We start from the raw sequence: 13,310 nt of genomic DNA on the forward strand, positions 1-13,310 counted from the left end.
AAAGTTGGATTACTAGTAGATCAATTATTGCCTTTATCATATACCATAAATAAATAATACAAAAACTAATGATTTTGCTGTTACATATCAAAATAATGGAACAATGGTGAGGTAAAACAATAGGAGAAGAGATTAAACATAGCCGAAAGACATATTTAGAAGCTAATTAAAATAAAGGAACATTATGGAGGTTTGACAAACTAAATGAGAAGACAAGTGAAACCAACTATTAATTTAAACAATCAAAATAATAGTTGCTTTCATTTGAGAATAATAAACTTAGTGAATGTTAGATCTTTAATCTTCCACTTTCCTCCATTAGGGAATTATTAGTCCTTAATTATTTTGATCATTCACTTGCTTATTTGTATTTTATAAATTTGACTCATATTTTAGCAGATTTCCTTGTTATGCCGTCCATGAGCAAAAAATATAATAGGAGAGAAATCATCGTTTCCGTTGTTTGAACGATTAAATAGGATAAGCTAAAAAAACATTCACTATCAAAAACATCCATCAGAATAAATGAAACATCTTAGCTTTCAATCATATGCAATAAAAAATAATAGAAATGCGATCAACACACTCCTAATTTTCTAACATTATCACACTATCTTTATCATATGGTGAAATTAATATGGGTTCCTAACTTTAGAGATGAGTAGCTAGTACATAAAAAGATGTAGCTCACATGAAGTTCAACTGCTTAGAGCTAAGAGATAGAAGTTTGAAGTCTTAGGTTGAAACTCGAACAAAATAATAGATATTAATCTAAAAAGATAACTACTAACATTTGCCATTAAAAAAAAATGATTGCGTGATTTGAACAATATATAAAATTTCAAAAACTTTTAAATTGGTTAACACAGTTCAAATACATGGTTAATTAATCACATTTAATGGATGATTAATTGATATACTAGATGTTGAAACTTGTTAACCGTCAACAAATTTTACTAACTATAAATTTAAATGTGGTAAACAATAATTACATATGTCAAATCTACATGCAAGTGAACACCTGAAAGTGATATATTATATGTTGGAGACTAATGTTGGACTAACTCTTAAGTTTTTCTTGGTTTCTTGAAAACTCAATGAAATGGGACATTGGAAGATTTTGCTCAAAGTGACAAACCAAGTATGAAATTAGTATCAATGGTTCAAAAAGGGCAATAGCCTGAAATAATTGAAAGAAAAAGCTGTAGATCGAAGGATAAAAGAATCATATGAAGATGACCTACAATAAAAATGGATGAGCCTATAGATCCAATGGATGGGAAATGTTGTGTGTACGGCACACAACCTAAAATGGATGAACCTATAGATCCAATCCAATGATCATGATTTCTTACTACCAAGTGGTGTCCTAAGTAGTGGACAAATACCTCGGCTGTGTCTGATTTGCAGCGGGAAAGATGTGTATGTTATTCATATTGTAGGTAAAAATGGAAGCATATTGCTTAATAGCAAATTGAATTACCAACTCATGTTGAACTTTATATTGGTGTTTTTTTTTAAACGATTAATATTAGTATCGTTAATAATTGTTGGCATAATTCGTGGACCTAAATGCATACTAAAGGTATTATTGACAAAACAATAGTCTATATTGCGTTGAATTTTAAAATCGACAAGCAAATAGATACAAATTTTTATTCCAAGAATGACAAGTAAAAATGAATAGTGGAATTACAAAATTACACTACATAGCATATGTAGAACACACACTTTTCACACTTGGCTGTATATGAATGCAAAGATCCAACAAAACAATTGTGATTCAATGCGTAGCATTACCAGCAATCATTTGCAACACAACAATTAACATTGATTATCATTCTCCTTTGGTTACCCTTGACAGAACTGAGTCCAAATTTAATGCATTCTTAACGCTGCAGATGGTACCCGTTTTAATAAGAAACTCAAAGAAAATAATAAATAACAAGCTACTTTACGAAGATTTTGGCGAACTCATGCCATCAAAAGTTTGATAATCTATCCATAAAAGAGACTCATACTTTGAAACCACAAAGGTCTAATCATAAATAGAAAAAGACCCACCAGTACATAGTGTCTCCAGAAGAAACCACCTTCTTGCAAATCGAGTCTGGCACTATCTTTTCCAAGATCTCAATCTGTTCTTCAGCTTTTCCTATTAGGAGGACAAGATTAGTTAGATTCTTTATTACTAAGAAATCGTGTACATATAATGAATAGAATTAGGACATACTAATCTCAACAAAATCTAAACAGTTCATCATTATCTTTTGCAGGAGCTCCTCTTTTGTGATTGAGGTTCTTTTGACCAGTTCCACCAATGATGAAGGATTGTGATCCAATGCATTCAAAAAATGTTGATCTACATTGATTTTCTGAAAAGAATGACTAAGGTTCTCATCTACCTGCATCGAGAAACCAATTAACAAGAAATCTATTACTTTCACAAGAAAAAATTACTTTAACAACAAAAAAAAATTAAGGAAAATAATGTTGATCAGATGCGAAATGTGGAAGCAAGGGATATTAGATATCAAGAATATGCTTAAGTATGAACAATTATAAACAGAGTACAGGCATACTTGTGAACAATGACTAAACAAGAGATTTGAATGGTGCAAGAACATGGGAGAATAGTTAGAAAAGACAAAATGAATGAAGTGCAGTTAGTATATCCCTTTATTATCGTCAATCTAGAAAGAAAGGATTATTCTAAGGAATCGACTAAACTACGATATTATAAGTGTGTTATAAATAAAAACGTTACCATTTTTGTATACCCATCCTCGATGTTTTACTCTAAATCTTCGACTTGTTTCTCACCCAATATGTTCATTATCTCTAAAGCTCCTCTCTAGAATTTAACATGAACTACTAAATGTCAGGAAAATAAATTGCTTTCTTTGCAAGCTCTCCGGCAAGGATAGTTTGAAAGGTACAAAATAGAATAATAAGTGATTATCAAAGTATTATTTTAGGGATAAGTCGAAAATTAAAACCAAAACTAGATAGCAGGCGCATACCTCCTGAGGTGGGGAAACAAAATCAAAAGATTTGAAGTCCTCAGAACATCCTCATCTAGGTTTAGACATGTATACTCTATTATCCAAATCATCACTGCCTTCTGTGAGTGTAAAGTCAAGCACTCTTTTTGCAGGCTTAAAACACGACCCAGACTTTTGGGCAGTCATTTTCTGAAGCTTAACATCAGAACCGAGCAACAATCTCTCAGGTGCTGACTGTGCAGGAGTGTGTGTCAACAATCAGACAATGGTGGACATTCATTCTGCCATGTGCTTTCACATTCTTGGTTATCCAGCCAGTCAGATTCATGGGATGACAGAGTTTTCAGATGATGAAAAGCTCGGAACTTGCTCAGTCTCGTTGGCAACATTCTTCTGAGAAAAGTGTCTTTTAAAAGATGGACTCAGATGTAAGTTGTTCAGTGACAGTTCGATTTCATTGGAAGTTGATGAAAGTTCAGTTGACAAATTTACAGGTCCATCTTTGAAAATCAAGTTATAAGGTCTTTGGCTAAAGAGCTCTGATAGTGTGGCCTCTGGAATATCAGTCCCCTGATATCCACAACAAAAAACAAAAACAAAAAATTAAAATTAAAATCAAAATTAAGGTGATGAAATCAATTCTTCTGCATACTTCTAGGAACAAAAATAAATATAGTCGATCTTTTAAAAGATGGAGACAAATATAAGTTGTTCAGCGGCAGTTCAATTTCATTGGAAGTTGATGAAAGTTCTGTCGACAAATTTACAGTTCCATCTTTGAAAATCAAGTCATAAGGTCTTTGCAAAAAGGGCTCTGGTAGTGTGGCCTCTGGAATATCAGTCCTCTTATATCCACATTAAAATGCAAAAGCAAAATTAAAGTGATGAAATCGATTCTTTTACATACTTCTAAGAACAAAAATAAATATAGCGGAACCAGACCCAAAGAAAAGTAGTTGTCAAAAGATAAGCATAACCAGTAGCAAAAAAAACTCATAAATCATAATCATCATTACATTTACAACCAAGTATAACATGCTTATGTAATCATCAATGATCCAATATATTTTCAACAAATATCATACAACACATTATTATCATTAATACATTTTCAACTAGTTATAACAAGCTTCCATCTACCTACCATATGGAATCACAAATCACAACACAGAGTACTATGCTGAGAATGAAAACCTAAATGTCACGAAAGTAGTACAGATTAAAGAAAGGGAAATGTTAACTAGTGCCCCCGGGGAACTGGTTAAGGACATTAAATGGTAACCTTTTATGAAAGTTTGTGTAATAAAGTGCATTGGAAATTGAAAACTTTGACATTTTAAAAAGATAATTGCTAAATTTAGAATGCTTAAAGAGTGCCCTGGAGGCACTCGTTAAGATGGTGTAAATTGCTCCTTCAAATACATATAACACAATCAATAAAAGTAACACCCCTAAATCAAAAAATGTTACCTCAGGATGCAGATTAAAGAAATTAATCAGCCTGTAATTAAAATATCGTATAAGAGCCAAATCATCAGACTGTTTGGAGTTATCTTCTACAACGTCAAATACCAAGGTTATCTTCAAATCTGGTTTCATTCACAAGCTCTTCTTATCAACAACAACCACCTTTTCAATTTCTATACTTGCAAGGAGTATTTATTTTATCTGCGCTAGATGAGCATAAGAGAAGTTTCTGAAAACAAAACAGACTACAGTCACTTCCTTAATCCATCAACCAAAGGAAACGGATCCTCTACAATTAACACTTTGACCACGTATGGTGAACTATAGTGAAGTCAATCACGGATCTCAGAAAAAAGCAGTTTGTTCAAATTTCGCTACACTACAGTGCCATAGCATTAGCCTCTTTTTGACAACACTTTGAACTAAATCACATATCACGGAACAATATCAATTTGTTAAAATTCTACTTCGGTATGGTGCTTCTATATGCACTACTTGAAACCACTGACACATTTACACACAAACTCATACACACATACACCTTTGTAGCACCAATAATTTTGATCAAAGGTGTGTCTAGTTTCCAACACGACACATTTGATTACATTCAATCATGTCACTTATTCATATAATTACTAGTGTCCACATGTGAGTGTACGTATAACAGTACTTCATAGAATGGAAAATATACACACATAAAGATTATTTTAATGACAGGGAAAATATCAACATACAACCTTAAAATGGTTAGTATCCATAAAAGGGCAACCCGGTGCACTGAAGCTCCCGCATATGCAGGGTCCGGAATAAATGAATAAATTAAATTTGAGGGAATTTGAAAACAAAACAATCACCTCTTTGCAAGAACTTCAACCTTGTTGCAAATATTTTTGAAAAGTTGGAGACTTTTTACGCAGATGCAACAATCTAAGTGCACAACTCATGTCACTTCACAAATCAGCAAAGGTCGTGTACCTGTATCAAAATAAATACAAAACATTCAAAAAAAAAAAAACTTCAAATTCGATTGTTTTTCTATAAACATTGAAAAAATGTTAATTTAATTTAGGGTTCATACTTTTTTGGAAGCTGGGTGAGTGGATTCTTGAAATTGATGGGTAATAATGGTTCAGTCTTCTTCTTTCGAGTTAGACATACAATTGATTTATCAACTATGTGGAGAATCTTCTCACAGTTGAAATCTGAAGTTTCTTTCACTGATTAATCCAAAAATTCAATATTTGGTGAGTCAGACATACAAAAATTAAATATTTCTGCCAAAACTTGTAACAAATTAACATCCTACAACACTAGAGAGAAAATTTTATGACTATTTGGGTAAAATGAATGATATACTTACTTCAACATCCCGAGTGTAACACAATGTTAGCATCATTCGCTGGGTTGGTGAATCGAATATCCTCCATGCTATTTTTTTCTTTCAATACATGGATTCCACTATACATGAATGCACAGACACCAAAATAAATCTCCGCATGGTTCCACTTATTTTCTAAAAGTGCTTTCCCCATATTATCATTGAAGTTCTCCGTTTGCATATGAAAAAGATGCAAATGATACATATCCGGCCGTTGTCTACAACGTATCTCTGAATTAGATTTATAGATAAAACTATTGCCGTTGATGCTCACTCTTATACCATGATATCCAAACCAAAATGTCAATGGAGAAACAAAACAAAGAGCTATGGCTGGAAATTTGTTACGAAACCAGAAAGAAATTGTCAATCCTTCCTCGCGTTTGTGGTCGAACCACTCTGGAATCTTTGGAACCCGTGGCAAACCAAAGCAAGTGTTTCTAGCCTCATGTAATTCCTATTAGTAAAAAATAATTAATGTAAGTTTAACTATATCAAAAAGAATATAAGATACATTACAATCAAAAACAAAATGAATCATAACCTGATTTAGTAATTTGCTTTTGCATGACGAAGTCAACGATATGCAGTTTACAGCAGATAACACTCTTAAGCGTGGAGGAATCCCTTTAATTTCCTTAAGTTCCGTACAATCATCCAAGACAAGTTTCCATAAAAAATGGCATTCTTCGATAGATTTAGGAAGAACTGTGAATTCAATGTTAGTTAGGTGTAATTCTTTCACATTAGCAAACAACATGAGATTTATTGACAGGTATTCATCTGAAAGTTTGCAGCCTCTGACACAAATATACTTTACATATGAAGATTGCATTGGACTCACTTTTTCTTCAGCTGTGATGGTAAGTTCAGCCGATTCTGACATCACAACATCTCTATTTGGTAAGCGGCCATATCCACAGTCACATGAAACAAATCTTTGAGGCTGAGTAAGAGTTTGAAATTGAAATGGAAATTCTTTTATGGGAGTTTCATCAAAGAGGAGTTCTGGTATATTTCTCATCTCTCCCAATAATTCTGGAAAACTCTTAAGACTATAACAACATGAAAGATTCAAATGTTCCAACGAAGTCAACCTGAGTCGTGGGATTTTCCTAAGCAAGATGCAATTTTCAATATTCATGAATTTAAGTTTATCCAACAACCCATCCATGAAAATTGGAAAACTCTCGAGCTTATAACAATTTGAAATGTCAAGTTTTTCTAGTGAATCCAACTTGAGAGGTGGAATACTCATGAGATTGTGACAATTTGATAGGTCAAGTGTTTTGAGTGAATCCAACTTGAGAGGTGGAATGCTCTTGAGATTGTAGCACCCTTTAACACTTATGGTTTTAAGCTTATCACCAAACCCATCTACCATAGGTGGAAAACTCTCAAGACCGGTACAATTTGTAAGATCAAGTTCTTCGAGAGAAGGTAACATGAGAGACGGAATCATTCTGATTTTGGGGCATTTTATAACCCTTAAGACTTTTAGTTTTCCAACGAATCCATGCACCATGAGAGGAAAGCTTTCTAGATCATCACAATATGAAAGATGGAGTATTTCCAGCGAAGCCAAACTGAGAGGTGGAATACTCTTGATTCGAGTGCAACGTATAAATCTCAAGATTTTAAGTTTGCGCAAAAAACCAACTGATTTATCAATTGCAGTTAGTGTCCCACAATTTTGAATTGAAAATACTTCTAAATTTGGGAGACCAGATATATCAGGTATTTGTCTTAAACCGTAACTTCTATAAAGATTTAAAACTCTCATATTCTCGAACTTCTGGAAAGAAAAATATAGAAAAACATGCAAATAAATAATTAATATTGAACCGCGTGTATTAATATTTGATATAAGATAAAAGATATAAATATTTTACGAGTAAATAGGCAATTACCCCCAAAATTGTAAGTTTCGTCAATTACCCCCGACATTAACAAAACTTCAATTACCCCCCCTGAAATTGCACAACGTATGTTAATCAATTTATCCCCTCCTTCAAATTTTTCTATTAGTCAATATGACGTTTTGCAAATACCCCCTGAAGTTTTGCACTTATGTGCAAAATGCCCCTTGGACTTGAAAATTTATATTTATTTTTTTCTTATACTTGGCTATTCATTTATAACTTGATGCTGTTAACTTTTAATTTTTTTCATGTGATCCTTCATCAACAATCAACATGTCATTTTAATTTTACAGAATTCAAGTATTTGGTCCCAAAGTCAAGTTTAAAGAATTCCTACATTAAGCAGCACACTATAAAGCATAAAGCTTCCTACACTTATCAACAAGAAACCTTGGGGTCTGATCATGTGGAGAGGAAAGTGATATTCAAATAACAGTTCTCTCTTTGTGATCACAAATTAGACTTTGGAAATAAACAAGAAACCTTGGGATGAGTCTATATATACAAAATCCTTCGATTGAAAGTTATGGAAGTGAATGAAACCTCCATATGCTTGAAAACAGAGCCAAACATTATTAGGGAAAAAGCACTTCCAATAATTTTCTTCACTCAAAAGTCAAAATTGCTTGAAAACAGAGCTAAACACAATGGTCAATGTTCTCATCCATATGCAAATTATCTCTCATCATGTATAATTGAAAGAATGCATATGCATTGAAAAGAGAATCATATATAATATCAAACTAAATATTACAATTGTCCAAAGTTTGACATGATCGTATTGAGAATTCATATGACATAGATGTTGACATTAACAAAATTACAAAGTATCAAAATAACATAGCAAAGTTAAACATAACATTTCAAAAAGCCCATGAGTTTTTTTTTTCTTTCTTTTAAAGATACTTTAGAAACAATTTTTTTTTTCTCATCAATCAACTCAAAGCAATAAGTGTCTCCAATCTCCAATTTGCAATCTTTCTTAAAGCTAACGGTTAATTGTTTGCCTTTAATATCTTTTGAGTCAAGTATAAGAAAAAAATACATAAATTTTCAAATTCGGGGGGCATTTTGCATAAAAGTGCAAAACTTCATGGGAGTATTTGCAAAACGTCATGTTGACTAACAGAAGAATTTGATGGAGGGGGTAAATTGATTAACAATGCGCAATTTCATGGGGGTAATTGAAGTTTTGTTAATTTCAGGGGGATAATTGACGAAACTTACAATTTCGTGAAGGTAATTGCCTATTTACTCAATATTTTACACTTGCCTTTGTGAGAAAGCTGTCCCACGCGTAGAAATAAGTTCCATGGGAATCGCCATTGGAATATTCCAGCACTCGTAGACTGTTTGGAAAATCTTTAAAAGTTCGATAACCATAGACATCACTACTAAAAATGAGTGTTTTGAGATTTTTCATCTTCTTGAAAGCTTTTCCATCCAAGGCTTCCCATTTTTCTTCAAATGGAAAATGTATGATTTTAATGTTACTTGTTCCCTATAAACAAAAAAAGGACAAATCAACCGGATATATAGTAGAACTTTATACCACATATTTAAAGATATTTTTTATGCAATCGGAAATAGAGTTGATAATCGAAAGTTTGGCCAAAAGATAAGTAGTTTGGTAAGATTATTAAATATTATAAAAATTTAAGTTATAAACACTAATAATGTTAAAAAGTTTACACATGTATTTAATTATAAGTCATCACATCAGTTAATGAAATATGTTAAAGAGTTTAATGGTAGAGGATCGACAATCCAAAACAACTTTGAACAAACAATTCATCAAAACATTCAAAATTGTCATATCAGTTAATAAATGTAGCAATTCTACCTGTTTTGGTTTGTTGCATGTGCAAAGTTGTTATAGACTGTCGATCTACCACCATTAAATTCTATGTTAAATCATTCATTTGTTTTTAATTCATTAACCAATGTAGTAACACATTAGTAAATATATGTGTAAAAAAACATTTACATTGACGGTACATATAAATTAAACTCATATAAAGATAAAAAAATTATGATAGATATTATGACAATTAATAATTCATAAAGCCAGAAGGGTGATATGAGTATTAGTAACATTAATGAAAGTTAAAAGAGGAAAAGCCAAACCATCCATATCATTATGACTCACCGCATCTTCTTTAAAAACTTTCTTTATATCTTCATAGTCCCATAACCTAGTGCGTTCTCCAGGATCTCCAGGTGATTCTTGTCTATTAATTTCTTTTCCCATATCCTCTATCAAATCATGTAATGTCACATCACCAGACTTACTTATTTTTATGAGAGATTTTTCCACCAACACATTAATGTGATCTTTCATGATATCACCATGATGAGCATGAAGTATTTCTTCAACCCTTGCCAATTTCCATCCTTTGAAGCAACAAGCAATGTCAAGAAAAACAAATTTTTCTTCTTCCCGCAAAGCATCAAAGCTCAGCTGTAGTGTCGTTTGGATCTTTTTATCAGGAACCCTTTCATAACGATCTAGTGCACATTTACATTCCTCTATTGTCTTCTTAAAAAAGTGAGAACCTATGACCTCCAAAGCGAGTGGAAGGCCAGAAGCATATGCTACAGCACGTTTTAAAACATGTGCATAACCTGGAAAAACTCTGACATTCAAATCCATTAATTCTCTTCCATATTTTTGTATTGATAAAATATCTTTAAAGCTTGAACTATATTCGTTTTTTAAAGCTTTCCATCCCACCAAGTCAAAAGCATCTTCATCATTCAATCCCATCACCTCATATGTTCTTTCAACCTCATGCCTTGTTAATAACCTTATGTCTCGAGTCGTAATGATGACTCTACTGCCTGGACCAAACCATTTAGATCTTCCAACAATGGCCTCTAATTGTTCCAAATTGTCAACATCGTCTAGAAGCAAAAGAACCTTCTTTTGGTGGAGCCTTTGTTGTAATATTGAAATTCCTTCTGCAACGCTTGTAAACTCCATGTTCTTCTCTCCAACAATTCGAGACAAAAGGATCTTTTGGAGATAAATCAACCCATTTCTGTTGGAATTTTCTCTGACTTTTTCAAGAAAACAGGAACTTTGAAATTGATGGACAATAGAATTATAAACTTCTAAAGCAAGAGTAGTTTTCCCTATTCCACCAATCCCATGGATCCCTACCATGTGGACTGTATCACTAGACCCAACATTCAGAAGTGAAGTCACGTGTTGCTTTTGGTGCTCCAGTCCAACTAGGAAATCACCAACAGGTAAGGCAATGGGTTTTGTATTTCTTAAGACATGATTAACAATCTTCTCAATAAAGTCATACTCATACCCATCCCTATCAAGTAAGAGAAAAGAGGTCATTCAAATGTATATGTTATGTTTTTAACGATGATCACATATTACACTTTATTGTGTTTTCCGCACTCCACATATCGCAATTGTACGCTTTTAGCCACCACCTATTTTTTAGGAATTTTGTCCCTTATGATTTCCCCATAATTTTGTAGTTTCTCTCCCAAAATTTAAGTTGATGCGACATATTTCGTTCACGTAACACTCAACTCTCACAATTGTGTGACTTTTCTTTTAAATTATAAAAATACCAAAATTCAGCTTATACACTTAAGAACGAATCAAACTTCTATCCATGGGACACACATATTGGCATTTTTTGGAGTTTTATTATTTAATTTTAAGAAAAGTCGTGAGTTGAGTGTCACATCAATAAATCATATCACCACAACATAAGAGACAGAGAGAGAGACTACAAAATCATAAAGAAGGAAAGTTTAAGGGTCCAAAATCACTTAAAAATACAAGAGGCTCACAATTATGATATATGGAGGGTCAAAAGTGCTCGTAAGTCTATTTATTTTTTAAAATTGTCATTTGTTTTATTTATATCATTTAAGGTTTTGAAGAATGAATGAAGAAATATAATTAACGTATATTTTTTTAATAAAAAATTTATTGTTTCGCTTCTTATCATTCCCTTTACTATTTTGTGTAAGAAAAAATAATCATTCTTTTTACTTTTCTTTTTTCTTTTTAGTAATTGCTCTTCACTATCTAGCATATCAATTAAGCTTTAAAAAAATACGTGATAAAGAAAGACATAAATAATGGTAAAAGAAATAAATTATTAGTGAGTTGATATTATTTTTTGTCAAATATTAAGTGACTATTTTACTGGACAAATGAAATGAAAAACAAAAGATAGGAGTAATACCCTTTGTAATGATGGCCGGACAAACTAGCAATTTGGTGAAGAGACGCCTTCCATTTACTATTCATGTTATGACTTGAGGAGCTGGCCTCTTCATGTTCATCCATTGCTTCACCAAAACTTCTTCTCAACTTTCGTACATCAGAAGGATCCACCTTATAAAATATCGGAATAACACACCGATCCTTACCTTTGATGGTATCAAGGATCTTTGAAAGTTCTTGTAAGCAAAAGGATGAAGAAGCATAATTCTCAGAGAGGACAACAATGGCCATCATTGACTCTTCAATAGCTTGGAGAAGTGATGGTGTGATTTCATCCCCTTTTTTAAGATCCTTTTCATCCATGAAAGTTCTTACTCCTTTGTCATCAAGAGCTTTCTTGAGATAGCCGGTGAAACCATAACGAGTATCTTCACCTCGAAAGCTGAGGAAAACATCGTACTTGAATCGATCTGTGACAGTGAGGGAAGCCATAGTGAGTGAATGAGTGTGGTTTGATGAATATGAATTGCAGAGTGTAGAGTACGCTTGTAAATAGTGATTAATACTCCCTCCGGTCCTATATATAAGAAAATATTCTTTTTTTAGATACATTGAATAATTAATGTATCTCGTTTACAATGAAGGCTAGATACATTGATTATTAAATGTATCTAAAAAAAGAATCTTTTTTTTATATATAGGACCGGAGGGAGTATGAATGTGGGAGACAAAAGGATTTTGAAGTATATAGGCTTAGAGCTGTCAAAACGGGCCGGGCCTTACGGGCCGGGCCGAAAGCCCGAATTAAATGCAGGGCTTTGGCCGAAAATTTGGAGCCCGAATCGATTCAGGGCTTTTTAGCCCGGCCCGAAAAAGCCCGGAGCTCGGTAGGGCTAGCCCGGTCGGGCCTCGGGCGGCCCGCAAGCCCGCCAAAAAATATAATTTTTTTTTGTCTTTACATCTCTCTGTTATACCCTAATTTTGGACCTAAAAATACTAACTCAATTCCTCTTTTCTTGCATTATAAGTCATTTGAACTGTCTCTGATCAATTGCATCTTTCTCTGCATTTTATTTCAATATTATTTGCAAAATTCACATAAAAGGGTATTTTCGTCATTTCCTGCATTCAACTCATTTTAATCCTTGAAAATTGTTGGAGTCTTTTAAACTGGTTTGTATAAGTCCTTGTTTCAATCTCATGTCAAAATTCATTTCAAAAATATCAGTTGAGTCATTTTTTTTAGTCAGTTTAGCCCCTAGGGGCATTTTAGTCATTTCCTATGTCAAAATTTCTTTCAATCTTTTAAAAATTTGTTTGAGTCCTTTCAAATAGTG

At 32.9% G+C, this 13,310-nt stretch overlaps 2 protein-coding genes and 1 pseudogene across 3 annotated transcripts in view; all 3 read right to left on the bottom strand.

The window, feature by feature from the left end:
- Positions 1 to 1,008: 1,008 nt before the first annotated feature.
- Positions 1,009 to 5,844, bottom strand: LOC146917744 (CDT1-like protein a, chloroplastic; annotated as a pseudogene). The gene is made up of 8 exons (XR_015013480.1): positions 5,833 to 5,844; positions 5,551 to 5,689; positions 5,327 to 5,447; positions 4,476 to 4,701; positions 3,024 to 3,575; positions 2,234 to 2,405; positions 2,065 to 2,155; positions 1,009 to 1,895 (listed from the first exon to the last, which is right to left on the bottom strand). The product of XR_015013480.1 is annotated as a CDT1-like protein a, chloroplastic (transcript).
- The window catches only part of LOC146917745 (uncharacterized), a 134,943-nt gene continuing 124,089 nt past the window's right edge, over positions 2,457 to 13,310 (bottom strand). The window contains exon 10 of the mRNA XM_085716578.1: positions 2,457 to 2,854. The gene's annotated coding sequence lies outside the window, so the exon portion shown is untranslated. The remainder of the gene's footprint in view (positions 2,855 to 13,310) is intronic.
- On the bottom strand, positions 4,581 to 12,525 carry LOC146917746 (TMV resistance protein N-like). Its single transcript, XM_085716584.1, has 6 exons — positions 11,993 to 12,525; positions 9,922 to 11,098; positions 9,046 to 9,273; positions 6,395 to 7,645; positions 5,833 to 6,307; positions 4,581 to 4,701 (listed from the first exon to the last, which is right to left on the bottom strand). Exons 1-5 carry the CDS (start codon positions 12,463 to 12,465, stop codon positions 5,834 to 5,836), a joined length of 3,603 nt encoding a protein of 1,200 aa, XP_085572710.1. The 5' UTR covers positions 12,466 to 12,525; the 3' UTR covers positions 4,581 to 4,701; position 5,833.

The sequence above is a fragment of the Medicago sativa genome, chromosome 6 (assembly GCF_051527215.1).
Source record: "Medicago sativa cultivar Bolivia chromosome 6, Bolivia_mono, whole genome shotgun sequence".
NCBI classification, from domain to species: domain Eukaryota; kingdom Viridiplantae; phylum Streptophyta; class Magnoliopsida; order Fabales; family Fabaceae; genus Medicago; species Medicago sativa.

Excerpts from the sequence above, each read along its gene's own strand:
- LOC146917746 (XM_085716584.1), bottom strand. The coding sequence starts at position 12,465 with ATGGCTTCCCTCACTGTCACAGATCGATTCAAGTACGATGTTTTCCTC. Across the intron at positions 11,099-11,992 it reads TCCGGCCATCATTACAAAGG|GGATGGGTATGAGTATGACT; the intron begins GTATTACTCCTA and ends CTTACTTGATAG. Across the intron at positions 7,646-9,045 it reads GGGACAGCTTTCTCACAAAG|AAGTTCGAGAATATGAGAGT; the intron begins GCAAGTGTAAAA and ends TTTTCTTTCCAG.